Raw genomic sequence first — 27,565 nt, 5'->3', positions numbered from 1 at the left:
GCCACCATGTGGTTGCTGGGAATTGAACTCAGGACCTCTGGAAGAGCAGTCGGTGCTCTTAACCACTGAGCCATCTCTCCAGCCCCCATGGCAACTCTTAAAGAGGAAAATATTTAATTGGTGATGGCTTACAGTTTCAGATCTTTAGTCCATTATCATCTTGGCAGCGTCCAGGCAGACAGGGTGCTAGAGAAGGAGCTGAGAGTTCTACATCTGGATCCACAGGCAGCAGGAGCAACTGTGACATTGGGCATGGCTTGAGCATAGGAGACCTCGAAGCCCACCCCTCCAGTGACACACTTCCTCCAACAAGACCACGCCCACTCCAACAAAGCCACACCTCCTGGTAATACCGCTCCCTATGGGGGCCATTGTCTTTCAAACCACCACACACCTGTCCCTATCTCACCAGGCGGATGGGTTGAGTCTGGACTCTGTGGCTTGCTGGTTGAGGGGCTGATGTAGAAAGACAACGTGCAGGCAGAGAGGGAGGGGGATCTCTGGACATCCACCATGTGCCCAATTAACACATAGTTGGACCTGGGATATAAAACAGGGGCGTGTGGGTGGGAAAGCAGAGAAACGCTCCCGGAGATAGCCAATTAAGGGGACAAAAGCCTCTTTAGCAAGGCCTGGCCAGGCGCAGAGTCAACCTCAGCAATTAATGTCGAGGGCCTTTAGAAGGAGACTTAGGGAGGGGGTTGCTGGTGGTTGATAGACAGGTCCAGTCTCTGAGAGGGGTGCCAGCACCTCCGGGCATGGGTCGAGCACTCCACCTCCAGGCTCACACCACCCCAGAGCTTCCTCTTTGCTCAAGGTCCAGCATCAATTTAGGGGAAATTGAAGCCCAGATGACTCCAGGAAGCAGAGACGGCTGGCTTCTGGGTGGAGGTCGTCCACGGAATCCGGAGGTGCATGCAGTGGAATGAGCAGGGGGCACGGAAGAGGTCAGAAAAAGGAAATACTATCTGGGTTTCCATTTGCATTTATTTAATTTTTTCATCTATTTATTTATTCTGTATCACCAGCTATTTATTTTGTGGTGTGTGTGTGTGTGTGTGTGTGTGTGTGTGTGTGTGTGTGTGTCTGTTTGTCTGTCTTTACACGCGTTCATGTGCCGCATCAGGCCTGCGGAGGTCAAAAGACAACTTGCAGGACTCATTTCTCTTCTTCCAACGTAAGAGTCCCAGAGATCAGGTCTCCAGACTTAGCGTCAAGTGCCCTAACCCGCTGAGCCATCTCGCTGGCCCCTGCAGGTAAAATTTTGGGTTTTTTTTTTTTTTTTGTGTGTGTGTGTGTGTGTGTGTGTGTGTGTGTGTGTGTGTGTGTGTGTGTGTGACAGGCTCTCACTATGCAGCCCACAGTGGTCTTGCACTGGCAATCCTCTTGCCTCAGCCTCCCCAGAGTTAGGATGACATGTGGGTGCTAGGAGAGCCGGCTTGGAACCCCGGATCTCCCACTAGCCAGGACAGGGCCTAAAGCGCAGCTCTCTGGCAGGGCCAACCTGGCAGTCTCCACCTACATTCCCAGTTAAGACTCCGCTCCGGGCCCCGGCCGCCACTCACGCCCTTGTCGGCTCCCCATTGGTCCGAGACGCCCTCTTCCCGCCCCACCGCGCTCCTGCGGACCAATCAGACTCTCGTGATGACACGCCTTCGCCGCCCCGCCCCTCCCGGGGCGCAGCAGAGGCTCGGGACCGATTGGCCTGCTCGGGAGGGAGGGGCAGACACGTAAGGGGCGCGGACCACGTGTCCAAGGCCGGCCAAACGGTGACCCAGCCCGGAAACCCGGAGGGTCCCGTGGCGAAAGTGAGCAGAAGGCACCTGTTGGAGGGGCTGGCTGGACTCGAACCTGGTACCCCCGGGTAAGTCCGACCACCCCTCCCTGCAGACCGGGAAACGGAAGCCTTGCGGGGTATCCGACTCCAGTTGGTGTCCGAATGGACCGCCAGGCAGGGACTCGAACCCTCTCCAGAGCAGAGTTTCCTACCCGACCCCGGGAGAGGGCGACTCCCATCCTCATTTCTTCCAGGAAGAAATGGATGCCCAGAGAGGGAGTGAAACTCACTCAGGGCCACACAGCCTGGAAATCAGGGTCCCAGTAGTAGTGTCCAGTTGCCGCTTGCCGAATTAAACAGCCTCACCCCAACCCCTCAGCAGGAGGTCACTCACCTCAGCCTAGGACAGGCTTCCCCCACCGAGGGCTCCTTCCAGAACCTCGTCAATGTCCTCAAATCCATCTCCATCCAGACACACCCCCGCTTCTTACCCGCCCTCCGCAACTCATTCCCTCTCTCAGATTAGTCATTTTCTGTCCCAAGCTCTCACCCCAGGTCCCACTTCCTGTCATACCCAGCTGGCCCGCACTTTTTTTTTTTTTTAAATGAAATAGAAGGTAGTATAAAATTGGAATAAAGGTTCTGGGCATGGTGACACATGCTTGTAATGCCAGCAGCACTCGGGAGACCTGAGTTTGCCAGGAGACTGAGCCAAGCCTTGGAAGCCAGCCCAGGGGTACTTAGTGAGACCTTGCCTTTTAAATAAATTAATAAATAAGATTGTGCAACGTGTAACAGGTGTTCGGTGAAGAATAGGTTGAAGATTTGCATAAGGCCCGCCGTTATTGAAACCAGCCTGTGGTGGTGTGGCCGAGATAGTGGTCACCGTTGTGGTCTTCTAGGGGAAACTGGGATTACAGATGTCCACGCCCACATCTGGTTTAACTTCAGCCTCCCCACATGCTAAGCAGTCACTGTAGACTGAACCACATGCCCCAGCCTTCTTTTTACTTTTTTTTTTTTTTTTTTTTTTTTTTTGGTTTTTTCGAGACAGGGTTTCTCTGTGTAGCTTTGTGCCTTTTCCTGGAACTCACTTGGTAGCCCAGACTGGCCTCGAACTCACAGAGATCCGCCTGCCTCTGCCTCCCCGCCCAGCTTACTATTTTTTTTAAGACATAAATCTCTCTAGGTTGGCCAGGCTAGACTTGAACTTTGGATCCTCCTTGTCTCAGCCTCCCAAGGAGTAGTTAGGTTGACAGGCCCATGACACAAAAACCCACCTCATTAAAATCGACAGATTTTACAGATAGGCTATATTACCTGAGACCAGGAGATGGCTCCGTCGGGAAAGGGCCTGCACACAGCGTGAGGACCTAAGTTCGAATCCCCAGTACTTATGCTGAAAGCTGGGTGGCAGTCAGTGTGCATCTGTGACTCCAGGGTTGGGACAAGGGAAACAGAGTACAAAGAGGTGACCCCCTAGAGCTCATTGGCCAGCCCGACTATGAGTCTATAAGCTCCAGCTTCATCCAGCCCAACTATGAGTCTATAAGCTCCAGCTTCAACGAGAGACCCTGTCTCAAAAAAAATAAGGCAGACGGCAATAGAGGAAGACACCGGACACTGACCTCTGGCCTCTGCACACATGCACACACACAAACAGAATGTATTTCTTTTTAAGATTTACTTACAGCTTTTATTTATGCGTGTGTGCCTGCATGGATTTTATGCACAGCATGTGCACGCTGGTGCCCACGGAGGCCAGAGGGCATTGGATCTCCTAGAACCGGAGTTACAGAAGGTTTTAAGTCACCCTGATGTTGGTGCTAGGAACCAAACCTGGGTCCTCACCTCTCTAGCCCCATGGGGACATATTTCTTAGGACAGGTACATTGATAGATTGATGGGTGGGTGAGACCAGGTTTCATAGAGCCCAGGCTTACCTCCATTTCAGAGATCCACCTACCTCTGCCTCTCCAATACTGGGATTAAAGGTATGCACCACCAGGCCTGGCGAGAATGTATTTCTTTTTTTTTTTTAATGATTTTTTTAAGATTTATTTACTTATTATGTATACAGCATGTATGACTGCAGGCCAGAAGGGGGCACCAGATCTCGTTACAGATGGTTGTGAGCCATGTGGTTGCTGGGAATTGAACTCAGGACCTCTGGAAGAGCAGCCAGTGCTCTTAACCTCTGAGCCATCTCTCCAGCCCCCGAGAATGTATTTCTTATGATAGACACATTGATGGATAGTGGGGCAGGTGAGACCAGGTCTCATGGTGCCCAGGCTGGCCTCGAACTCAATATGTAATTGAAGATATGTCTTCTCATCTCCTGCCTCCATCTCCCTAGTACCAGGACGCAGGCCTGCGCCACCGTGCCCAGGGTGTGCAGGTTTGGGGATGGAGCACAGGGTTTTGTTAGGCAAGCACTCCACCAGCTGGGCTACGGCCTCAGCCCTAGAGGTTTTCTGTTTGTTTGTTTTGATACAAGGTCTCCCTGTGTAGCCCTGGCTGTCCTGGAACTCACTCTGTAGACCAGGCTGGTCTTGAACTCACAGGGATCTGTCTGTCTATGCCATGTGACTGCTGGAATCAAAGGCCTATACCGCCACACCTGGCCTGAGTTTTTGTAATAACAAATATCTGGGTCCTTATCACATAGCTTAAAAAATGTCTGTTGCTCAGCAATCCCTCTCTGTACCCCCTCTGCTGGGTCCCCACCTCCCTCTGTGTCCCCTCTGCTGGGTCCTCACCTCCTTCAGTACCCCCCTCTGCTGGGTCCCCACCCCCTCTGCTGGGTCCCCACCCCCTCTGCTGGGTCCCCACCTCCTCTGCTGGGTCCCCACCTCCTCTGCTGGGTCCCCACCTCCTCTGCTGGGTCCTCACCTCCTCTGCTGGGTCCCCACCTCCTCTGCTGGGTCCTCACCTCCTCTGCTGGGTCCCCTCTGCTGGGTCCCCACCTCCTCTGCTGGGTCCCCTCTGCTGGGTCCCCACCCCCTCTGCTGGGTCCCCACCCCCTCTGCTGGGTCCTCTCTGCTGGGTCCCCACCTCCTCTGCTGGGTCCCCTCTGCTGGGTCCCCACCTCCTCTGCTGGGTCCCCTCTGCTGGGTCCCCACCTCCTCTGCTGGTTCCCCACCCCCTCTGCTGGGTCCCCGGGTCCCCACCTCCCTCTGTGTCCCCTCTGCTGGGTCCCCACCCCCTCTGCTGGGTCCCCACCCCCTCTGCTGGGTCCCCGGGTCCCCATATCCCACTGAATGGATACATGATGAATGAATACAAACAAGTCTGCACACAGACAGTGGAAAGAGCTGCAGAGAAAGCCCAGTGGGAACCCCGGTTACGGAGCAGTTTGAGGACCCAGCAGCAACACAGCCTCCTGGGAACACTGGCTGACACGTGCCACAGCTTGTGAAACCTCAGACCCCGTGGGTGTACAGCCACCACGAGCGGGAAGTCCGGAAGCGTGATCGGCCCCTTCGGCACACAGGTTTCTCTGTTGTAAAAGTGTTACTGGGCAGGTGGCTTCACCAGACCTGTGTGTTCTTTCTCTGCTTTGCTTTTTTGTTTTTTTTTTTAATAATTAAACATTTTATTTTATTTTGTATGCACTGGCGTTTGGCCTGCATACATTCCAGATCTTGGAGTTACAGACAGTTGTGAGCTGCCACGTGGGTGCTGGGAATTGAACCCGGGTCTTCTAGAAGAGCAGTCAGTGCTCTTAACCACTGAGCCATCTCTCCAGCGCCCCTTTCTCTTTTAAATTGTGGGGGGAATACCTATAAAACAAATTTACCCACTTGTTGGGGAGATGACTCCTTCAGCAAAGTGCGTGCCGGACAGGCGTGAACACCACGTAGAAAGCCACTGTGGGTTCGAATCCCCGCACTAATATAAAAGGCTGGGCATGGTTGCATATGCTTGTGGCCCCAGCAGTGGAGGGCAGAGAGAGTCTGCTTTAGTAGAGACCTTGTCTAAGGCAATAAAGCGAAAGGCAATAGAGGAAGATCTTGGACATCCTGCTGCGGCCATACACGCACACACACACACACACACACACACACACACACACACACACACACAACAAAGTGGATGGCTCCCGAGGATCATCAGAGGTTGTCCTCTGGCTTCCACAATCAGTCACATGTATGCTCACATTCCCTCTCCCCCAACACACGCACAGCTATAAAGAGAAATGGCCAGGACAGGCGAAGCCACAGACTCGGCCAGCCAGGGGATGGGAAGGGAGGGGCTTGAGGTGACCGTTGATGCAGGATTTCTACTCGCAGTGATGAAAATGCTCGGTACCTACCTAGGTCAATGGTCATGGGCACACACATGAATGTTCCCCCTGTGCATTTACATTTAAATTTTTTTTTAAATTTTTAAAATTTTGTATTGTTTAATAGCCTTCATTTTTTATTTTCGAAATTATTACTTTATTTTCTGTGTATGGGTGGTTTATCTGCATGTATGTCTGTGCCTGGTGTCTTTCAGAGGCCAAAAGAGGTCATTGAGTCCCCTGGAACTGGAGATATCGATGGTTGTGAGTGGCCACATAGGTTCTGGGAATCCAACCCGGGTCCTCTGTGAGAGCAGCCAGTGCTCTTAACTGCTGAGCCATCTCTCCAGCTCCTTCATTGGTGTTTTAAGACAACGTATTATTCCATATTCCTGGTTGGCCTGGAACTCTCTCTTTGGTCCCAGGCTGGCCTTGAACACTCAGTGATGCCCCCTGGCTTCAGCCTCCTGAGTGCTGAAATTTCAGTCATGGGTCATTCAGGACATTCCCTGTGAGTAGACTCATATGTCACATGGCCTTTATTATGGACCTTTTACACTGAGTATCGTATTTTGGGGTTCACCAGAGTTGTAATGCCTATTAGGGTTTAGTTTCTATGACTGGCTAATATGCCATTGTGTGGGTATCTTTCCAAGTCCCAGCAGGAGGTTCAGCAACAGTGGTTTGGTTTTGTGTAACTCCGCCTGGCCTAGAACTCACTCTGTAGACCAGGCTGGCCTCGAACTCACAGAGATCCACCTGCCTCTACCTCCTGAGTGCTGGGATTAAAGACATGTGCCACCATCGCCCTCAGCAACAGTGTTTTATACTTGGGTAAACTGAGGCTGGCAAGGAACTCGTGGCCTTTCTGGAGAAGCCAGGCTTTAAGGGTCTCAAAGAGCCTGACGTGATACCACATGCTTGTTAGCCCAGAACTCAGGAGGCTGATGCCAAGGATTGTAAGTTTAAGGCCATCCTGGGCTACATAGCAAGACTCCATGGCTCTTATTCATCTCAAAGATAGTGTTCCAGATCTGTATGCCCCTGGGCAGGTCACCTTACTGCTCAGGCCTCAGTTTCCCCAGGGGTGAAGGCTGAATGTGTTCCACTAGTGACAGGTAGAAAGTGAGAAAAGTACTTGTTGGGACAGTACAACCTTTGTGCCAGAAGGAGCCCGCTGGGGGAGGGGGGTTGTGGAGGGTGACTCTGGGGCGGAGGCAGATACCTGCGCTCCTCGGAGACCCCTTCCTGGGGAAGTAGCCTCACCTGTAAACAGGGGAGGATGGAGGGAAGGAGGGAGGGAGAAAAGAAAGGAAGGGAGGGAGGGAGGGATGGAAGGAGGGAGGGAGGGAGGGATGGAAGGAGGGAGGGAGGGAGGGATGGAAGGAGGGAGGGAGGGATGGAAGGAAGGAGGAGAGGGAGGAAGGAAGGGAGTGAGGGAGGGATGGAGAGAGGGAGGAAGGAAGGGAGGGAGGGAGGGAGGGTAGGAGGAAGGGAGGAAGGAAGGGAGGGAGGGACGGAGGGAGGGAGGGAGGAAGGAAGGGAGGGAGGGAGGGAGGGTAGGAGGGAGGGAGCAAGTCTTAGACCTGGAGGTGGGAGCAGGCCTGCAGGGACCACAGAACCAAGTGTGTGAACCCAGGATGAGTCCCTGAGCCTCAAACCCTGCTGCATTGTGCGAAGCTCCAGTGGCTGCCCGTACCGGGGCCGCAAGGGCATGAAGAAAAGACAGCCAGAGGGACACAAGCTCATGAAAGCTGAGGTTAGGTGGACGGCGCTGTGCAGCGCCTAGTGAAGAAGCCCCAGCGCGCGCATGCACACACACACACACACACACACACACACACACACACACACACGTACACACACCCCGCCCTGTAGCCTCAGTGTATTTATTATACACAGTTGAACAGGGCAGCAGTTATTACATACAGATAAATAAGGGGGCAGGTTTAGCGGTCATAGAGCGGTCTCTGTAAGGGGCAGTCTTCAGGAGCGGGGGAACGAGGCTACTGTGGACATTTCCTGCTCACACGGTCAGTATTCACACTCAGACCTGAAAGAGGCTTACCCATCCCTCTGAGTCTACCCGGTGAAGGCTTTGCCCATTTCCCGGGGGTCGGAGGGTTCGGTTCTTGACATGGTCGTGCACATGTCAAAAGTACGCGTGTACTAAAGACTTCCCTTGAATCCCCACAGTCCCCACCTGACCCTGCCTACTGTCCCTCTGTCCACCCCTAGGAAATGGCCGCAGCCAGGGCTAGCCTGGGCCGGATCCTCCCAGAGTCCTCCATCCTGTTCCTATGCGACCTGCAGGAGAAGTTTCGTCCCAGCATAGCCTACTTCCCACAGATTGTGTCGGTGGCCGCTCGAATGCTGAAGGTACGAACTACGCTCTTTTCAAGACCCAGGGCTTCAGGCCCAAGCCCTCCTCCTCCAGACCCGGGAATCCAGACCCTAGCCCTCCTCCCCCAGACCCCAGGAATCCAGTCCCGTGTTTCTTTTCCCATGTAGGTGGCCCGGCTGTTGGATGTCCCTGTCTTGCTGACGGAGCAGTACCCACAAGGCCTGGGCCCCACAGTGCCCGAGCTGGGTGCTCAGGGCATTCGGCCAGTGAGTAAGACATGCTTCAGCATGGTGCCCACCTTACAGAAGGAGCTGGATGGCCGGCGCCAGCTGCAGTCCGTGCTGCTCTGTGGCATTGAGACACAAGTCTGCATCTTGGTGAGACCCTGCCTGTCCTCACCTCCTGGTCCTCCTTCCTGCCCTGGGGCCCTGGCTGAGCCTCCTCATCCTCATTCCAAGTCCCCAGTTCTGGCTGGGGCTCCCCAGTCCCTCGCTGGGAGGGAGCCCTGTTTGTGCTCTGGGTCTGGACCTGGACCTTTCTGCCCTTAGAACACGGCCCTGGACCTCCTGGACCGGGGACTGCAGGTCCACGTGGTGGTGGACGCCTGCTCTTCTCGCAGGTGAGAGGGTCTCTGTGGGGGTGGCCCTCCGTGTGTGCCAGGCACCCCGCAGCACGGATGCCTGCCCGCTCTCCCCCTCTCTCCTGTAGCCAGGTCGACCGGCTGGTGGCACTGGCCCGCATGAGGCAGAGCGGAGCTTTCCTCTCCACCAGCGAATCGCTCATTCTGCAGCTTGTGAGGGACGCTGCCCACCCCCAGTTCAAGGAGGTATTGGGCCCTTTGGGCTTCTGTGAATAGAAGGATCCCTCCTTTTTGATAAAGGGTCACCTGTGTGCCAGGTTGGCCTTGGACACGCTGTGTAGTCAGGGGTGACTTTAAACTTCTGTCCTTCGAATCTCTGCCTCCCAAGTGCTGGGATTACAGCCCCGCTGTGCCCGGCTGGCGCTCGCTCGCTCGCTCTCTCTCTCTCTCTCTCTCTCTCTCTCTCTCTCTCTCTCTCTCTCTCTATTTTAGAACTCTGTACAGGGCTTCCTATATTATTTACATTTTAGTGTGATTGTGTGTGTAAGTGTGTGTGTGTGTGTGTGAGAGAGAGAGAGAGAGAGAGAGCGAGAGAGTGCCACAGCATACAGATGGAGGTCAGCTCTTGGCTTCACCCATGTTGGTTCCCAGGAGAACGCAGGTCAGACTTGAAGACAAGTGCCTCGTTCACTGAGCCACCTTGCTGGCCCTTTCTGTTCGTTTGTTTTGTTGTTTTTAAATTGTTTTTGTTTTCGTTTTGCCCCTTTGAGATAGTTGTCAGTTACAATTACATTGTAAATTTGGTCATCACCTAATAAAGCTCCTGGTTGCCCTAGCTCACCCTGAATAAGTAGCCCAGGCTGGCCTCAAACTCACGGCAATTTCCTGCCTCAGCCTCCTGAGCACTAGGATTACAGCTATGCACCCTTATGCCTTACTGAGAAATATTATTTCTTTGGGCTTCTGGAAAACACCCAGTGCAGGGCAGGCTAAAATGGCAATATTACATTAGGTAGCGCAGAACAGATGTATGACCAGCTAGGAGGTCCCCCCCGGGCCCCCAGGAATCAGTTGTGGGACTTAACTGGGACGAGGAAGTGGTGATGTGGGATTCACGTTTTTGGTTTAGTTGTCTGGAGATGAACTGATGAAGGTAAGGTGGTTAGTTACTCCTGTTCAACCAAGAGGGACTTGTGTGAATGAGTTGAGAGTTCATGGTCACAGTTTGGGCCTGTGTGGGAGCCGAGGGCTTAAAGGAATGACGGGAAAGATGAGATAAGGGAAGAAGGGAAGGTGTGGACAAGAGGCCCTAAGACAGCGTCGTCCATCATTAGTGGTCCAGGGCAACCGAGCAGACCAAGATGGCGGGTGATTAGCTCAGCCGGGCAGGAGCGGTGAGAAGCAGGTGAAAAGGAACACCGTTTTTTCCTTCCATCTTTGAGTGTTTGTGTGTAGAGCGGGTGTATGCGAGCACGTGTGTGGTGAGCATGTGTGTGTACACTCTTGTGGAGCCTGAGGTTGGTGTCTAGAATCTTCCTTGATTGCTCTTCCACCTTTACATGAAGGCAGGGTCTCTCTGTGGAACCTGGAGCTGGAGGATGTGGCTAGTCTCTCCAGCCAGCTTCTCTGGGGTTGCTCTGTCTCTGTCTTCAGAGACTGGAATCACAGTGGGCTCTGCCCAGCCAGCTTTTATGTGGGTTCTGGCCATCTGAACTCGGGTCTTCACACTTGTACACATGCTCTATGCACTGAGCATTCTCCCCAGCCCATTGCCAGGGAAACTTTTCTTTTCCCTTTCTTTATTTTTTTTTTAAGATTTATTTATTGTGTATACAGTGTTCTGCTTGCATGTATGACTACAGGCCAGAAAAGGGCACCAGATCTCATTACAGATGGTTGTGAGCCACCATGTGGTTGCTGGGAATCGAACTCAGGACCTCTGGAAGAGCAAGCAGTGCTCTTAACCTCTGAGCCATCTCTCCAGCCCTCTTTTTCCTTTTTTTTTTTTTTTAAAGACAAGACTTACTATGTAACCATGACTGATCTGGAACTCTAACTGGCTTCAAATTCAGAGATATGGCAGCCTCTGCCTCCCAAGTGCTAGGATTAAAGGCATGCATTCGCCTCCATGCCTAGCCCAGGAAGACTTGTTTTAAAACATTATTTTACTTTATGTATGTGGATGCTTTGCCCGTATGTACGCCTTGTGTACCACATGTGCAGTGCCCAAAGAGTCCAGTACAGGGCATCGGATCCCTTGGACCTGGAGTTACAGAGAGTTGTGAGCGGCTATGTGGATGGTGGGAACTGAGCCCAGGTCCTCTGCAAGAACAGAAAATGCTCTTAATGGCTGAGCCATCTCTCCAGCCCCCAGGAAAACTTTCTACGAGACTGGTTGGCTGGGGGAAGGCTGCCAGGAGGACCAGGGAGATGGACAGATCTTGACTTCTGACCCAGACCTCCTCTACCTGCAGATCCAGAAGATCATTAAGGAGCCAGTGCCAGACAGCGGCCTGCTGGGCCTCTTCCAAGGCCAGAACCCCCTCTTGCTGAACTCCAGACCCTGACTTGAGATGGGAGCATCATTTTTCCCTCCTCTCTGAATCCCAGAAGTCCACCTGGAGGCCTGCCCTGTGGTAGGGGAGGGATGGTCATGCCTCCTGCTTAAAGAACTGGTCCTGGAAATGCTAATGAACTCTGAGTGCTTGGAAGGGGTGTGGGACATGGGGTTGACTGAGGAGAGGTGGATGAGGGACTCTGCTCAGGTTCCCTTCATGAGGGGGAAAACCAAAGGGCAAAGAAGTGTCACAGACTGGGACCCAGACTCCGAATAAACATTGATGTGGCTGTGGACCAAACCACGATTGGGTTTGTGGGGTGTCACAGGGGCTACTGGGGTGTGCAGGTGGGAGAAGAGGATGAAGTGAGGTGAGGAGAAGGGGGGGGTGCCTCTTCCCAGCCCCAAGCTGGGACTAGACGCAGGCCACATCTGCACAGTAGGCAGCAGATGCGTCTTGAAGTAGGAGTTTCTGACTGTCCCCATCTCAGGTGGCACTCAGCCCAACTCTGCTGGCTTGCCTCCATAACTCCTGCATTCTGCAGGCCTGTGAGACCAAGTTCTACCCTGAGAGGGAGCTGGGCCCTGTCACCACAGCTGTAGAGGCCTCTGACTGCCCACACGACTAAACCTGGGGAAACATTTCCCTAAACAATGGAAAGAGCACCCATTCAGCTTTATAGCATCATGCAGGCTTGTACCAGGTGCCAGAGAAGAGCCTGGAAGACCAGGCAGTGTGTGGCAGGGACAGATGTCCTCCATGGAGCCCTTGAATGGGCAACCCATGAACTGTGAAGGAGAACCCTAGGTTGTAGTGGAGACACCAAGGTGTTGGGGGTGTCCCTGAAGAGACAGATGTGCTGTTTTCTCAGAGGAAAGTCTTTGAAATGAGTTTGCCTTTTTATACCTGGTAACACTCTCAGCCGGTAAAATAAGGGTTACAGGAACACCAGCACTGTGATACTGGACTGTCCTGATACCTGAGATGGTTCCTAAGTGATTAACAGGGGAGTAGCATATACAGCATGGACACACTAGACAAAGAATTTGTCTTCTAACAATGAGGAGTGGATGCATAAGATTTTGTCAGACTACTCAGAATGGCACGCAGATTAAAATGAGGAATTTTCTGTGTGATATCTGAAGACCAAGAGTGACTGAACTAAACTCGAAACAGAGACCTCAGATTACATGGAGGAAGGGAGGGAGGAAATCACTAGATTTCCTGGGATGTCCCATGAACTAATTCTTCATAACCGCTAGGGAGAGGTAGCTGTGTCAGTGTGTCTGTCCCTGGACTGCAGGGTAGATACTTGATCCTGCTCATCCTGTTTCCGTTTCTCTGGAGAACCCTGATATAGGGAAGATACTCAGCTGGGATCACAGGCCATTGGTCAAGCCCCTTAGGACTGAGTCTGTAGGTTGTAGATATTGCTGGCCTTGAAAACTGAGGACCACCATGGATGCCATGGACATGTGACACCCACAGAGAGGGTGTTCTCACGGAAGCAGCAACTCAGCCCTACCCCGTATTGCTGTGTCCCTCCTGAGCGGGCATTTTCTCATTTGTTTGTGGACACCTCGCTCCCAGCTCCAGGGACAACCTTGCCTGCGGCTGCATCCACAGACTCTACACATACGTGTTCACGGTTTTTTTTTTGTTTGTTTGTTTTTGTTTTTTTTGTTGTTGTTGAATAACTTAATTGCACACTGTTCCCACCTCTGCACACCGTTGGGGGCCTCAAGACAGGTGAGGGGAGACTGCTGAATGCCTGCCTGTCAGCCCATGTCAGTGTGCAGGTTCTCAGACCATAAAGCCGGCACCCAGCTTGAGCGATTCAGAGACACTGGCGCCCCCTCGTGGAGCATCCCCGAGCCACAAGCTAGTGCGCTCGGGTCCTGCCTGGCTTGGTAGGGCGGGCGGATGCTGTGGCTCTGGGCTCCTGGGAGCCCAGGATGAAAGTCAGCTTCTGGGGCTGGGCTGGCCAGAGTACGCTGCCCTAGCCCAGCAGTGGCTCCCCCTGGCCAGCTTTGAGTCTGAGCCTGGATTCCAACTCTCCAGATGTCTGGACTCCACTCCCTGCAGCTCCTCAGGGAGGAATCCCAGGCTTCCCTTTGGCGACCCGGGAGCTGGAGGACAGGACAGCAGCCCCACCCCACCCCAGGCCCTTCCCCAAACCCAAGAATGCGTGTCTAGGACAAAGAGACACATGTCTGTACACACAGAAAGGCAGGGCTTGCCCTGACCAGGACAGAAAGACTAGATCGTATCTGTGAGGGACATTAAGACCCTCAGAGATGAGAGGGACGCCTGGCAGCACAGGCCTGCAATCCCAGCACTGTCTTAAAAACAAACAAACAAAATAAAAATAAAAACCAAGTCCAAATTCTCCCCAACTCATGATGGGCCTCACCTCCCTCTGCATACTCAGGAGCCTCCAGCCACACTGGCCTCCCTAGCTCCCCCAGAGTCCTCCCTCAGGGCCTTTGCTGTGCCGTTCCTGGTTCCTGGTCCTGGACCCCATGCCTTCCTACAGCCTGATTCTGCTCAGCATCCCAGACCTTCCCTGATCGTTCCATGCCCAGTAGCCACTCAGTCAACAGCACACTTTATTTATATCACACTTGTTCCAATCAGAAATTGGGACTTCATCTTGCTGCCAAAGCTCTCTGAGGGTTCCATGTTTCACACACACACACACACACACACACACACACACACACACACACACACACACCCTGCTTGAGCTCCGAGGGTTGGGGATCTTGCCTACTCTGTTTCAGCGTACTAACAGCAAGTCCTGGGCCTGGCCCATAGCGGTGTTCAGCGGAATTGGGGGACTATTGAGAGAGCGCAGATACCAGGCAGAGAAGAGTGGGGTGTGGGAGGGGAGCAGCCTGTGCTGGGAAGGGAGAAAGGAGAATTCATGGGCAGGGAGTGCAAGGGGTCCTCAAAGTGGGCAGAGGTGGCGGCCCTGGGTCTGGGAGCAGAGCTCTGGGCTGTGGTACACCGTGGTAGTCTGGGATTGGTTTATTCTACAGGGTTACAGGTTCTGGGGATGGAGCCCAGGGTCTCTTGTGTGTCAGGCAAGCGCTCTACCAGCTGAGCTGTGTATATCCTCAGGTCTGTCAAGGGGAGAGGGTTTGGACTGTGTCGTGAATAGGTTTCAAAGGGTTCCCCAGCCATCCCGGATTCCCTGAGGACCCCAGGCACAAGGTACCTCCCAGCTATCCACCCAACCCCAGCCTAGAGCCGCAGGCCCTGTGCTTCCCCCGTGGGCATTCTGGGGAGGGGACAGAGGATTGGAGAACCTTGGAGCCTGCGTAGGGGTTGGCTGTCTCAGGTCTCCGGGGCCTGGGGCGTGAGAAATGAAACCAGATGCCTCCCGGGAAATACCGGCAGCCAGCGTCTGACAGAAACGGTCAGGAGCCACCCAGGGACACGCAGGAGTGAGCAGAATGTCATCAAAGAGGTCGAGGGTTGAGGTGTCCAGGGCAGCTAGGCTCAGGCTGGGGCCGTCGTGGGGCATTTCCATGGGGGCCTCAGCACAGGCCACTCCCAAGAAGGGGGATGGAGGTGGTGGAGGTGGCCTTCGGGGCCGTGGTCTCTGGGGAGGTGCTTTTTGAGACAGGATGGAGAGGGCCAGGTGCTGGGTGGCGGCTTCAATCTTGGCAAACTGCCTGGAAAGAGAGAGAGAGAGAGAGAGAAAGAGAGAGAATCTCAGCTTTGCCTGCAAAAGACCTCTCTTCTAATTATTTCCCGCTTCACCCAGAGATACATGTCCTTTCTTCTCAACCCCATTTTCCCCCCTCCCTGCTCATTTCCTGGACCCTGCCTTCATTTTCTTCAGTCTGGCAAGTCAATATGTCTTCCAAGGAAGTTCTGATTGCTGCAGGGTTGTGCACCTCGCATCTTGACAGTGAAGATTTATTACAACCCTATTCCAATACATAAAAATGAACCGTCTCCGGGGAAGAGCGCCTTTCCGATCAATAATCCAAAGGGAGCCCGGGCCAGCGTGCTCGGCCATGCCGATGGCTTGAGTGTGCATCCCACAGTTCTGCCCGCTCCCTTGCGTCTCTTGCCAGAAGCTAAAACACTGATCTCTCCTGGCTCCTCACTTCCACCCCCTCAGCAGTCACACGGATGTGTTTCATGAACAACGGGCTGAACTGTGTCCCCCAAATTCTTTTCTTTCTAAAAATTGAATTTTGGTTATTATTTGAAATAGCTCTTTTTTTTTGCGTTTATTTATTTTGTGTGTGTGATTCTCCATCTCCTTCCTGCCCCTCTCTCCATACCACACGTGAAGGTCAGAGGACAGCTTTATATGGATTTCTGGTTGTTGTTTTAAATTTTTTTGTTTGTTAGTTTTTAAGACAGGGTCTCTCTATGCGACCTTGGCTGGCTTGGAACTGGCTCTATAGACCAGGCTGGCCTCGAACTTACAGAGTTTCACCTGCCTCTGCCTCCCGAGTGCTGGGATTAAAGGCGTGCGCCACCACCGCCCGGCAGGATTTCTGGTTTTTAAAAAGTGTTTTTCTTAATGTATCTGGTTGCCTGTAGAGGCCAGAGGCTTGTGTGCTGAGAGCTGAACTCCGGCCCTCTGGAAGAGCAGCGGGGTATTTTTAACAACTGGGCCGTCTCTTCAGCCCTGCTCCTGATATCTGTCTCAGAAAGCCAGGCTTTCTCAGAAAGCCAGGGCCCTCGCAAGCTGAGCCCTCTAGCTGGCCCGCAGCGGCTGATCTGTATACAGTTGTATTTCTGTGGGAGTGAGTGTGGGTCGGGACGGGGAAAGGAGAATAAGAGCAGGAGAGGAGACGGGAAGCTCTAAGGAAGGGAGGTGCGGAGGTGATAGAACACCCGTGATCCGGAAGGGCAAAGGCGGTAACTGCGGGCGCAGGGGTGCGGGTGGGAACGTCAACACAAACAGCGTGTCTGAAAATGCGGTGGGCGGGGCTGGAGAGATGGCCCAATGGTTAGCAGCCCAGGCTGCTCTGGTAGAGGACCTGGGTTCCATTCCCAGCACAACCATTACATGGAGGTTTAGGGTCATCTGTAACTCCAGTGCCAAGGGAGCTGGTGCCCTCTTCTGGCCCCCCGAGGGCACTACATGGTGTGTGGTGCACAGACGCAGAAGCAGGCAAAACACTCACATAAAATAATAAACAAATGTTTAAAAAAAGTAAGAGAAGCCCACAAGGAAACCAGTTACTTTGTATACTAATTTTTTAAAATTGAAACTTTCAAAGAGAGGGGAAAAGCCACACCTGAGATAAAGAGTCTACACACAGGGCTGATTGATTGCGTCACACTTCCTGCCTGCGGGGCGTTAGAATGCTGCGGACTCAGAGGCAGATCCTGCCAGGCTAGCTTTAGCTCCCCTAACATCCACGCAGAGCAGGTGCAGCGCACGCACCTGTGGTCCCAGCGCCGGGAAGATGGAGGCGGGAGGATCAAGCATCCAATGCCATCCTCGACCACATATTGAATTTGGAGGTAGCCTGGGCTATATGAGATCCCACGTCAACAAAGTAAAAATCCAGAGACAGAAAGGAGAGGGAGATAGGGAGAGAGAGAGAGACACACACAGAGAGAATATTAAATAATAATCCAGAATCAGCCGGGCGCGGTACTACACATACGTAATCTCAATTCTCTTGGAGGCTGGAGCAGGAGGACTGGTGGGTGTTTGAGATCAATCTGGCTCACATAATGAGAACCAGGGCATAGAAATTCTCTATCTCAAAATAACAGCAACAACAGCAATAACAGCGCACACACACACACACACACACACACAGATTCGAGGAATAATTACTCCCCCAGGGTTGGGAACGTAGCTCAATTAGCAGAGTGCTTGCCTAGCATGCACAAATCCCTGGGTCAAGCTGGGCGGCGGTGGCACACGCCTTTAATCCCAGCACTCGGGAGGCAGAGGCAGGCGGATCTCTGTGAGTTTGAGACCAGCCTGGGCTACAGAGTGAGTTCTAGGACAGGCTCCAAAGCTACACACAGAGAGAAACCCTGTCTTGAAAAACAAAAACAAAACAAAGAAATCCCTGGGTCAGATCCCCAGCACCGAGTAGACTGGGTGTGGTGGTGCACACCTGAATCCCAGCACTTGGTCAGTGGAGGCAGGAGGATCAGAAGTGTACTCATTGTGAATGAGTGCTCACTCATGAGTTAAGAGTCAAGTGCTCGGTAGAGCGTGTGGTCCATTTAAGTGTCATGCAATTGTAATTCATCACTACCACCATCTTCATTATAGCCACCATTATTATCACCACCATCGGCACCAACATTACCATCACCATCGCCACCATCGTGATTATCATCACCATCGGCACCATCGTGATTATCACCACCATCACCATCGTCACCAAAATCACCACCACTGCCATTACAACCATCACCATCATCGTCACCATCATCATCTTCCTGTCTTTACCGTCACCACCCTCAATATCACCACCATCCCGCTACCCTCAGTGCCAGCGCCTGAGCACGCCCCTTCTCTCACCTTCCCCAAGGCTTTGCTCAAGCCCACTCTCCCGGTGAGGCTCCCTTGGCCTCCTCCTTTAAAACAATCACACTCTTATATTTTTGGTTGTGAGCCTAGCCTTTAACGGCTGAGCCATCTCTCCAGCCCTCTCGGGAGGCAGAGCCAGGTGGATCTCTGTGAGTTCGAGGCCAGCCTGGGCTACCAAGCGAGTCCCAGGAAAGGCGCAAAGCTACACAGAGAAACCCTGTCTCGAAAAACGAAAAAAAAAAAAAAAAAAACAATCACACTCCCTCCATCCCGTTTCTTCCTCCTTCCAACGTAGTCTAATGTTTAAAGTCCAGGTAAACACGGACGTAACATAAATGTCACTGTTTCGTTTGCTCAGAGACGGGGGGTCTTGTGCGAAGCCCAGGCTGGACTCAAAACCCTTGTGCAGCAGATGACCGTGAATTCCTGATCCCCTGCCTCCCTGAGCTGGCGTGGTGTGTACGCCTGTGAGGTTGAATCGGGAGGAGGCTGAGGGTCAGGAATTCAGGCCATCCTTTGCTGTGTAATTGAGTTTGAGGTCAGCCCAGCACACCCAAGACCCTTTGCCACCCTCCCCGCAAAGTGGCCAGTTAATTCTCTGGTGTTGAGGCGTGTAGGATAGTCAATATCTTTTTACTTCTGAACTCCCGGTCCTCCTGCCTCCACCTCCTGGGTGCCGTGACTACCATGCCTGGTTTTACGCTGCGATGAGGCTGGAACCTGAACTCCATTCTGCTAAGCAAGCACGGTGCAAGGTTGGCACGGAATGGGTTTAGCTTTGTATCATTGCAACTTGAAGTCTAATACTGGATACGTTATTAACAAACATGGTTATGTTAAACATCGTTCCAACCCACACGTCTCACTCTATGTTATTTTGCTAATTGACTATTTATAGTTTTTGTACTATGGAAATGACACCATACAAAAAGTAAATCTGATTTTTTTTTTAAATTTGAGTACAAAATAAAGCAACAAAGACAACTTGAAACATCAACAAGGTGTTTGGTCCAGGAACTGCTAAGGAATAAACAGGACTATCTATGGTGGCTCAAGACAACCGGTTTGCGGGGTTTGTGCTGATACACACCTTCATACTCACCTTTAATCCCAGCACTCGGGAGGCAGAGACAGGTGCAGCTCTGTGAGTTCAAGGCCAGCCTGGTCTACAAAGTGAGTTCCAAGACAGTCAGGGCTACTTAGAGAGACCCTGTCTAAAAAAAATGCAGGGGGGCTGAGCGATGGCTCAGAGGTTAAGAGCCCTGGCTGCCTGTCCTGAGTTCAATTCCCAGCAACCACATGGTGGCTCACAACCATCTGTAATGACATCTGGTGCCCTCTTCTGGCCTGCAGACATACATGTAGGCAGAACACTGTATACTTAATAAATAAATAAACCTTTTTTTTTTTTAAAGTAGGTTTTTTCTTTTTTCTTTCCTCCCCCTCTTCTCTGTTTCTTCTTCTTTCTTGTTGTTCAAGAAGTTTTTCAAAGGAGATTAGGAGCCATTTGGCATTTTGAAGCAAATAAAAAAAAGTGAAAATGCTTGATAGATGGATACTGTACAAGCTGACTGTGAACACCTTTATTCCCAGCACTTTAATCCCAAGGGGGGATGGACAGAGGCAGGAGGATCTCTGGGAGTTCAAGGCCAGCCTGGTCTACAGAGAGAGTTCCAGGACAGCCAGGGCTACACAGAGAAACTCTGTCTCAAAAAAAAAAAAAAACAAAAAAAAACCAACAACAACAACAACAACAAAAGCCCTCAAAAAAACAAACAAACAAAATTTTAAAGAAAGAAAAGAAGAAGAAGAATCATTTAGAACTGGGTCCTTCTATACAACAACGAACTATGTTGTTGTTTTTGTGTGAGACAAGGTCTCACCATGTAGCCCTGGCTGTCCTGGAACTCACTCTGTAGACCAGGCTGGCCTTGAACTCAGAGCTTTTCTGGCTCTGCCTCCCGAGTGCTGAGATTAAAGGCATGCACCACCATGCCCAGCCCAAGAACTATTTCTTGATTGGATTGTGACATGCAATGGGAAATGGATTGTGTACAACAACAGGCAAAGGCCAGCCCGGCAGCTGGACAGAGGAGAAGCCCCACAGCACGTCCCAAAGCTAACGTGGGGCAAAAAAGATCACAGGTCACTGTTCGGTGACCTGCAGCCAGTCTGACCCCCTAAGCTATTTGGATCCAGCAAAACCGTAACATCTGCGACATGTGCTCAGCAAATCCATGAGATGCACCCAGGACTTTGATGCCTGTAGCTGGCATTGGCCAACAGAAAAGGACCAGATCTTTCCCATGACAGTACCTGACTGCTCATCAAACATCCAGGTTTCAAAAGTGGAACGAATTGGGCTGTGAGGTTTTGTCCTGTCAACCATATTCACCTGACCTCTGGACAACTGGTTGCCATTTTTCAAGCATCTCCATATGTGGTTTTTAAAGATTTCTTTTTAATTAGATGTATGGTGTGTGTGTGTGTGTGTGTGTGTGTGTGTGTGTGTGTGTGTGTGTGTGCATGTGAGTGTAGTTGCCCATGGAGGCCAGAAGAGGGCTTCAGATCTCCAACATAGGTGATGGGAATTGAACTTGGGTCCTGTGGAAGAGCAGTACTCCCTCTTAACCCTTGAGCCGTCTCTCTTGCCCCTCCAAGCTTGGATTTTTACACTACAGGAATAATAATAATAAATAACCCTTATTTCTCTTTGGTAAAAATGTGTTGATTGTTATGGTTCCTATTTTGAATAAAAAAGATCTGTTTATTTTTACACACACACACACACACACACACACACAGCATACACCTAATTAAAAATAATTTTTTTTTTTGGTTTTTCGAGACAGGGTTTCTCTGTGTAGCTTTCCGCCTTTCCTGGATCTCACTCTGTAGCCCAAGTTGGCCTCAAACTCACAGAGATCCGCCTGCCTCTGCCTCCTGAGTGCTGGGATTAAAGGCATGTGCCACCACCGCCTGACTTAAAAAATAAATCTTAAAAAACCCTATATGGCACTATTTCTCAACCTTCCTAACGCTGCAACCCTTTAATATAGTTCCTCATATTGTGGTGACCTCCAAGCATACATTTATTCTTGTTGCTACTTCATAACTGTAATTTTACTGCTGTTATGAATCATAATGTAAATATCTGATACGCAGGATCTCTGATATTCGACCTCTGTGAAAGGGTCATTCAGCTCCCAAGGGGGGTCGAGACACACAGGTTGAGAACCACTGATATATGGAGCTGCTTGAAAAAGTGTCAACCAGTTGTCCAAAGGTCAGGTGGCTATGGCAGACGAGGGGAAACCTCACAGCCCAATTCACTCCACTTTTGAAAATTGGATGTTTGGTGAACCTACTTATAATGATTTAAAATACATAGTTCAAAACTGGAGTTCTTTTCCGACCAACCTGATAATACACACACACCTCTCTTGTATATTATTATAGGACCAGCCTTAATAATTCCCAGGGGCTCAGGAGAGAAACTACGAATGGTGAGAATTATTTTGGGGAAAAGAATTTAAGTACAGGCCGGGCGGTGGTGGCGCACGCCTTTAATCCCAGCACTTGGGAGGCAGAGCCAGGCGGATCTCTGTGAGTTCGAGGCGAATCTGGGCTACCAAGTGAGTTCCAGGAAAGGCGGAAAGCTACACAGAGAAACCCTGTCTGAGGGGGTGGGGACCGAAAAAAAACAAAAAACAAAAAGCAAACAAACAAAAAGAATCTGAGTACACCAAGCTCTTTGTCCATCTACTTTATTCCTCTGGGATAAAATCCTATCTACACAGCTTCAGTTCTGTTCTCATGCCTAGCTCCTTTCTTTCCTGATTTCTCTCTATATTTATCTGCTGTCCCCTCTAAGTTCTATCTTAATTCTCTCATCTTAACTCTGCCTCATCTAGGTCCTTCTCATCTCATTTTTACCCAGCTAGTACTTCCCCATCTGACTCTTCTTCATCTTCCATCTTGTCCTCAAGTTCTCCAGTCTTCTTCTCTGCCTCCTTATACCTCTAAGTCCTCCCAAATCTCTGAGGTGTTCAGTTATAAACCCAAGCAATAGCGATGCTTGAATTCTTACGGGGTCATAAAGGCAGGTGAGAATTTTCCTCAGGCAGTGACTGTCAGGCTTTCTCTTACAACCTGAACATGGAGTGGTTAAAGGAGGAGGTCTGTCAGGGACCAAACATGGACCATGGAAAAGTACTAGCTAGGCCAGAGAACAAGCCCCTGCCCTAAACCAGATGCCCTAAAGATAAAGAATAGGTCAGGTAGGTCAGGTAGCATAGCAACAGAACAATGGGCCCTGACCAGTGACCTTACCACCTAGCACAACACCCTCACGACTTGCATGTCCCCCTTCATCTGCACGTATGGCACGTCGTGCACCCCTTCCCTCCTTCCCTCCCCCTCCATATATAAGCCTTGCTGAGGAGAATAAAATTTGCAGCTTGATCAGAACACTGTCTTGCTGTCTTCTCTCGTGTCTCCCGTCCCTCTCATTCTCTCCCGCAGGTGGGTCGCCCCGGTTGACACCCTGCTGGCCGGGGCAGAGGTCAATTGAGAGCTAATGATCAGTTAGCATATCAAGAAGGGGATCTATGTGCTCAGCTACATTCCTAGAAGTGGTTAGGTAAGGAATTAGGAGTCTATAAGTAAGGCTGTAAGAAAGGAGGGTCTCACTGCAAATTGCACAGGAAATAAAGCTATCCCCTAACCTAGGAGACAGGTGCTGTTTTGTTTGTCCTTGGATGCTTAAGTCTGTTCTTAGAGAGTACAGAGGCATCTCTGATAAGGTACCTTTCATCCCTCCAGGGATGGTCCTGGCCAGATGCTGCCAATGACAATAATTACGGGAGGCTTGAACTAGGGTTCTGGATGTGCATAGCTGTCAGCGCAGAATGTTATCAAAATACTCTATTAGTAAAAAGGAAATGGTGTCCAATAAATGACGGAAAAGCTACAACAGCACATGAGAAACTCATAGCAGGAAACGGCTGATAATCAAAGGCCAAATATCACCAAGGCTCCTTGAGCCTCGGCTTGACCTCTGGAAGGCCCTTGGCTTCTTCTATGTATTAGCTTTGTCATAATCACCTGAAATCCTACTTTATATATTTTTGGGCTTGTAGCACACCTTCCCATCAGCCATCAGCCCCCCACTTGGGGACCCACAGAGGCTCCTTAGTGAGACTTTACTCAGGGTCAGAGAATCTGGCTTTGCTTTACCCAGCAGGGCTGCATAAGGAGATGATTTGGCCACAGGCATGTTAACCAGGTGTTTGGAAGGGTCTACACTTGGCTGTGCGGTGTGCTTTGATCTTGCAAGGGGGAGGTCTTTTGCCTCTCTTCTTGGCATATTATAAAAAGCCTTTTTGAATAAAGCTCTGGGCATGACTGGATATTGATCCAGGGTTATCCTGTATCTCTGTCTTTCTTACTCTCTCTCTCTCTCTCTCTCTCTCTCTCTCTCTCTCTCTCTCTCTCTCTCTCTCTGTCTCTCTGTCTCTCTTTGGTTTTTCGAGACAAGGTTTCTCTGTGTAGTTTTGGTGCCTGTCCTGAATCTCACTCTGTAGCCCAGGCTGGCCTCGAACTCACAGAGATCCACCTGGCTCTGCCTCCCGAGTGCTGGGATTATCGTCTCTGTCTATCTTTCTACCTAATATTTTCTCATTCCTCTCTCCTCCACCCGAGAACTCTTCGAAAGGTGGGAGAAGGTTGGAGCTGGACTCCCACAGACTCCCACGCCTGTCTTTTTGACACAAGACCTCACTGTGCAGCCCAGGATGGCCTTGAACTTCCTATGTAGACCAGGCTGGCATGCAACTAGCAGCAATCCTCCTGCCTCAGCCTCTGGAGTTACAGGCATGTGCCACCACACTGGATCAGTGTTCACTGTCTTGTACAACCAATACTTGTAATTAGCTCCAGGACTTTTGTCCTCTTCAAAGGGGACCTCTTACCTGTTACCACTGCCTCTCTGCCAGTGTGTGCCTGGCATCTTTGTGGGGCTTCTGTCTTCATGGGATCCCGCTGGAGAGCTGAGATCCACTTTCTCTTAAATCTTCTTTTCAAGGTACACCCACAAGGTGGTGCCATATCCTCTCGTTTGTTTATTTATTCACTTATTTATTTAGTTTATTTTTGAGGCAGAATCTTATTACCTAACCTGGCTGGCCTCTTTTTGTTTTTTTTTTCCTGGCTCTCACTCTGTAGACCAGGCTGGCCTCTAACTCACAGAGATCCGCCTAACTCTGCCTCCTGAGTGATGGGATTAAAGGCGTGCGCTACCACCGCCTGGTCCTGGCTGGCCTCTTTCATGCTACAGTAAACTGGCTGCAAACTCAGCAATCCCCCTGCCTCGGCCTCGGGAGTGTTAGGATTACAGTCTTGTCACACAAAGCCTGGCTCATATATTTATTGATTCAGGCCATTTCTTACCTTCTGCCTCCCCACAGGGACTTCCTTGGCCCTGCTCTGTGATGGATGTTGACTCTAGCACACAGAAAGTGCGCGGTAAATGCACGCTAAATGGTGCTGAATTCAGCCTAGGGGCCTCCTGGCGTCCACCCGGTGCTTCCCCCCCAACACCCCTCCTCACCTGCAGATCTGGTTGTGTAGAAACCTCCGGTGGTTGGGCCGGCGCTTGGGGGGCCTGGTACGCCTGGGCTGCAGGGCCCGAAGCATGTGGGCTGAAGCCCCGCTCACAAAGGCACACAGCTCTCGGGGCCCTGGCTCGGAGACCCCAGGAGCCGCAGGGAACCCAGGGTGCATGGCTGGTTGCTCTGGAGTTACAATGCAGATCAGAAATCGCCCCTCCAACCAGAGATGGGACGGGAGTATGTGGTCTCAAGGTCTGGCACTGCGGAATGAGAAGCCACCCCGTCCCACTGCGATGACTGCAGGTCAGGGGCTGTTATAGGAACGCAAGGGCAGGGTGGGGAGGGGGCTCTCTACGCATCTCCTACATGCCCAATTAACACATACTTGGGCCTGGGATATAAAACAGGGGCGCGTGGGTTCGGAGGCAGGGAAAAGCTCCTGGAAATAGCCAATTAAGGGGACAAAAGCCTCTTTAGCAAGGCCAAGGCAAGCGCAGAGTCAACCGGAGCGATTAATGTCGAGGGCTTTTAGAAGGAGACTTGGGGAGGGGATTGCTGGTGGTTGGAAGAAGGGTCCGGTCTCTGAGAAGGGTGTCAGCGCCTCCAGGTGTGAGTCAAGAGCTCCACATCAGCCCATCAGCCCCAGGCTCACCCCACTCCACAGGGTCTACTTCTTTGTTGGGGTGGGGGCAGAATCATTAAGGAGAAATTGATGCCTCAGGTCTCTGGGCTGCAAGAGGAGCCGGCTTCTTAGGAGCTCTGGCTGCTGAATCCTGAGAATGATGCTGTGGGTGAGCAGGGGACCAGGTTAGAGTTCGGAGGAGTGGGGAGAAGAAAACTCTGCTGGCGGTCTCCCCCGGGGGGTTTGGTTTAAAGATTTATTTTTATGCGTGTATGTCTGTTGTGAGGGTGTGTGCATGCGAGGGCAATTTCGGGTAGAGGGTATTGGGTCCCTTGGAGATGGAGTTACAGGCAGCTGTGAGCTGCCTGACGGAGGTCCCGGGGACCTGGGGTTGGCTCCTGGTGTTGAGAGACAGAATCAGCCACTTGTGGCAGGTGTCTATATTGGGGATAGTCAGGGTCTCCATTTCTCTGGTGCCTCTAGTTATCTTAGAAGTCTTCTTGAGCCGGGCGGTGGTGGCGCACGCCTTTAATCCCAGCACTCCGGAGGCAGAGGCAGGCAGATCTCTGTGAGTTCAAGACCAGCCTGGTCTACAGAGTGAGTTCCAGGACAGCCAAGGCTATACGGAGAAACCCTGTCTCAAAAATAAATAAATGAATGAATGAATAAATAAAATTAAAAAATAAAAATAAAAACAAAGTCTTCCTGAATTCTGTCCCTCCATCTCTCCCACCTCTAAACGTTCCTGATTCTCACTAGCTTCCCGGCTATCAAGCTATGCCTTTCATCCTTACATTGTCCCGTAGCCCCATCCAACCAGTCCTTTCCCTGGGGTCTGCACTTCCCTCCTCTCCAGTGTCTCTGATTCTGTCTCCCACGGTGCCGGTCTTTCTTGGCTCTCCTCGGGGTCTCTGGAGACTCCTTGTGTCTCTTAGGCTATTATCTATCTATCTATCTATCTATCTATCTATTTATTTTGGTTTTTTGAGAAAGAGTTTCTGTTTAGTTTTGGCGCCTGTCCTGGAACTCACTCTGTAGACCAGGCTGGCCTTGAACTCACAGAGATCTGTCTGCCTCTGCCTCCCGAGTGCTGGGATTAAAGGCGTGCAACACCATCACCCCATTTATTTCATTTTTTGAGACAGGATCTTAATGTGGCTCTTGGCTGGCCTTGAACTTAATATGTGTCAGGTCCCGAAGAACCCCAGGACAAGTCTCACCCGGTACCTGTGGCTCTTCCCAGTACCTCTCACCCTGCCCCCTACCGTAAACTTATCCCTCCCAGGGGCTGGCTTCGCTTCCCGTCCCCCAGCTTCTGATCCCTATATAGCTTTCCACTCTCTTGGTCCACACACTCTCTCTTGGATCCCACATGCTCCTCCCTCTGCCTCTCTGCGTCTCCCTCCTCTTCCTCACTCGCTCTCCCCACTCTCCTCCTCTCACGCCCCGGTTCAGTCGGGACCCTTCCTCTGGCTATGCTCTCTCTCATATCTATAACAAAATCTTCTCCTCAACCACACCTAGGAGTGGTCATGTCTTCATTTTCATGCACTAGGTAGCTGAGGATGGTCCTGGACTTTCTGGTCTTCCTGTCTCCACCTTCCCAGGGCTGGGATTACAAGAGTACACCGCCATACTCTATTCTCTGCATGCTCCTCACTGTTGGCTGTGGCTGCCTTTTTATCTTGATCAGGGTCAGTTCTCGCGCGCGCGTGCGTGTGTTTGTGTGTGTGTGTGTGCATGTGTGCGTGTCATCTCTGTGTGTGCACGTGTGTGTGTGTTACCATCTAGTGATGCACATACAGGTATTTTCTCTGCTGATTTAAAGAATTAAAAGCCAGGATGGAAATGTTTACCAGATCTCTTCAGGCATCCCAGCAGAAACCATCATGATACAGGGGAGGGGGAATCAGGGTCCCCCCAGGGTGTTCTTAGTTTCATTAATAAAAGAATTAAGACTTAGATGGAAGCTTTAGGACAACTTATCAGCGTTTATAAAGGAAAACCCCAGGGCAGGCAAGTTGTACATCTGACAGTTGCCAGGAGGAGGGGGATGGAGAAGATGATCATGGGGGTCAGCCACTGGACTGCAGGTAGCCATACGGCAAGGACGACACTTTAGAGAAAGACCAAGGAAGCCCAAAGCACACTCAAGCTCTGGCCAGAATCTGATGGGAGAAGAAGAAAAATAAAGTTAGTTACGCTTTTCTAAGGAAAGATACACAGACCGGCCGAACCTCACGGTGGCTCCTGGGA

General features: G+C 51.4%; 2 protein-coding genes across 2 annotated transcripts; one reads left to right on the top strand and one right to left on the bottom strand.

Moving 5' to 3' along the window:
- The first annotated feature begins 1,712 nt into the window (after positions 1 to 1,712).
- On the top strand, positions 1,713 to 11,844 carry LOC128094405 (isochorismatase domain-containing protein 2A). The gene is made up of 6 exons (XM_052712770.1): positions 1,713 to 1,864; positions 8,301 to 8,441; positions 8,574 to 8,783; positions 8,955 to 9,025; positions 9,115 to 9,232; positions 11,461 to 11,844. Exons 2-6 carry the CDS (start codon positions 8,304 to 8,306, stop codon positions 11,551 to 11,553), a joined length of 630 nt encoding a protein of 209 aa, XP_052568730.1. The 5' UTR covers positions 1,713 to 1,864; positions 8,301 to 8,303; the 3' UTR covers positions 11,554 to 11,844.
- Positions 11,845 to 11,968: 124 nt separating this feature from the next.
- Positions 11,969 to 24,859, bottom strand: CUNH19orf85 (chromosome unknown C19orf85 homolog). The gene is made up of 2 exons (XM_052712769.1): positions 24,687 to 24,859; positions 11,969 to 15,224 (listed from the first exon to the last, which is right to left on the bottom strand). Exons 1-2 carry the CDS (start codon positions 24,857 to 24,859, stop codon positions 14,711 to 14,713), a joined length of 687 nt encoding a protein of 228 aa, XP_052568729.1. The 3' UTR covers positions 11,969 to 14,710.
- Between the last annotated feature and the right edge of the window lie 2,706 nt (positions 24,860 to 27,565).

Source organism: Peromyscus californicus, unplaced genomic scaffold (assembly GCF_007827085.1).
Source record: "Peromyscus californicus insignis strain IS unplaced genomic scaffold, ASM782708v3 Scaffold_4__1_contigs__length_199733344, whole genome shotgun sequence".
NCBI classification, from domain to species: domain Eukaryota; kingdom Metazoa; phylum Chordata; class Mammalia; order Rodentia; family Cricetidae; genus Peromyscus; species Peromyscus californicus.
Note: the sequence above shows the minus strand (reverse complement) of the source record. Positions and strands in the feature narration are given on the sequence as shown.

Bases quoted from the DNA above. Each gene is read 5' to 3' on its own strand.
- LOC128094405 (XM_052712770.1), top strand. From the start codon at position 8,304: ATGGCCGCAGCCAGGGCTAGCCTGGGCCGGATCCTCCCAGAGTCCTCC. The intron at 8,784-8,954 runs GTGAGACCCTGC...TTCTGCCCTTAG, and splicing joins AGACACAAGTCTGCATCTTG to AACACGGCCCTGGACCTCCT. The intron at 9,233-11,460 runs GTATTGGGCCCT...CTCTACCTGCAG, and splicing joins CCCACCCCCAGTTCAAGGAG to ATCCAGAAGATCATTAAGGA.
- CUNH19orf85 (XM_052712769.1), bottom strand. From the start codon at position 24,859: ATGCACCCTGGGTTCCCTGCGGCTCCTGGGGTCTCCGAGCCAGGGCCC. The intron at 15,225-24,686 runs GTGAGGAGGGGT...CTCTCTTTCCAG, and splicing joins CTACACAACCAGATCTGCAG to GCAGTTTGCCAAGATTGAAG.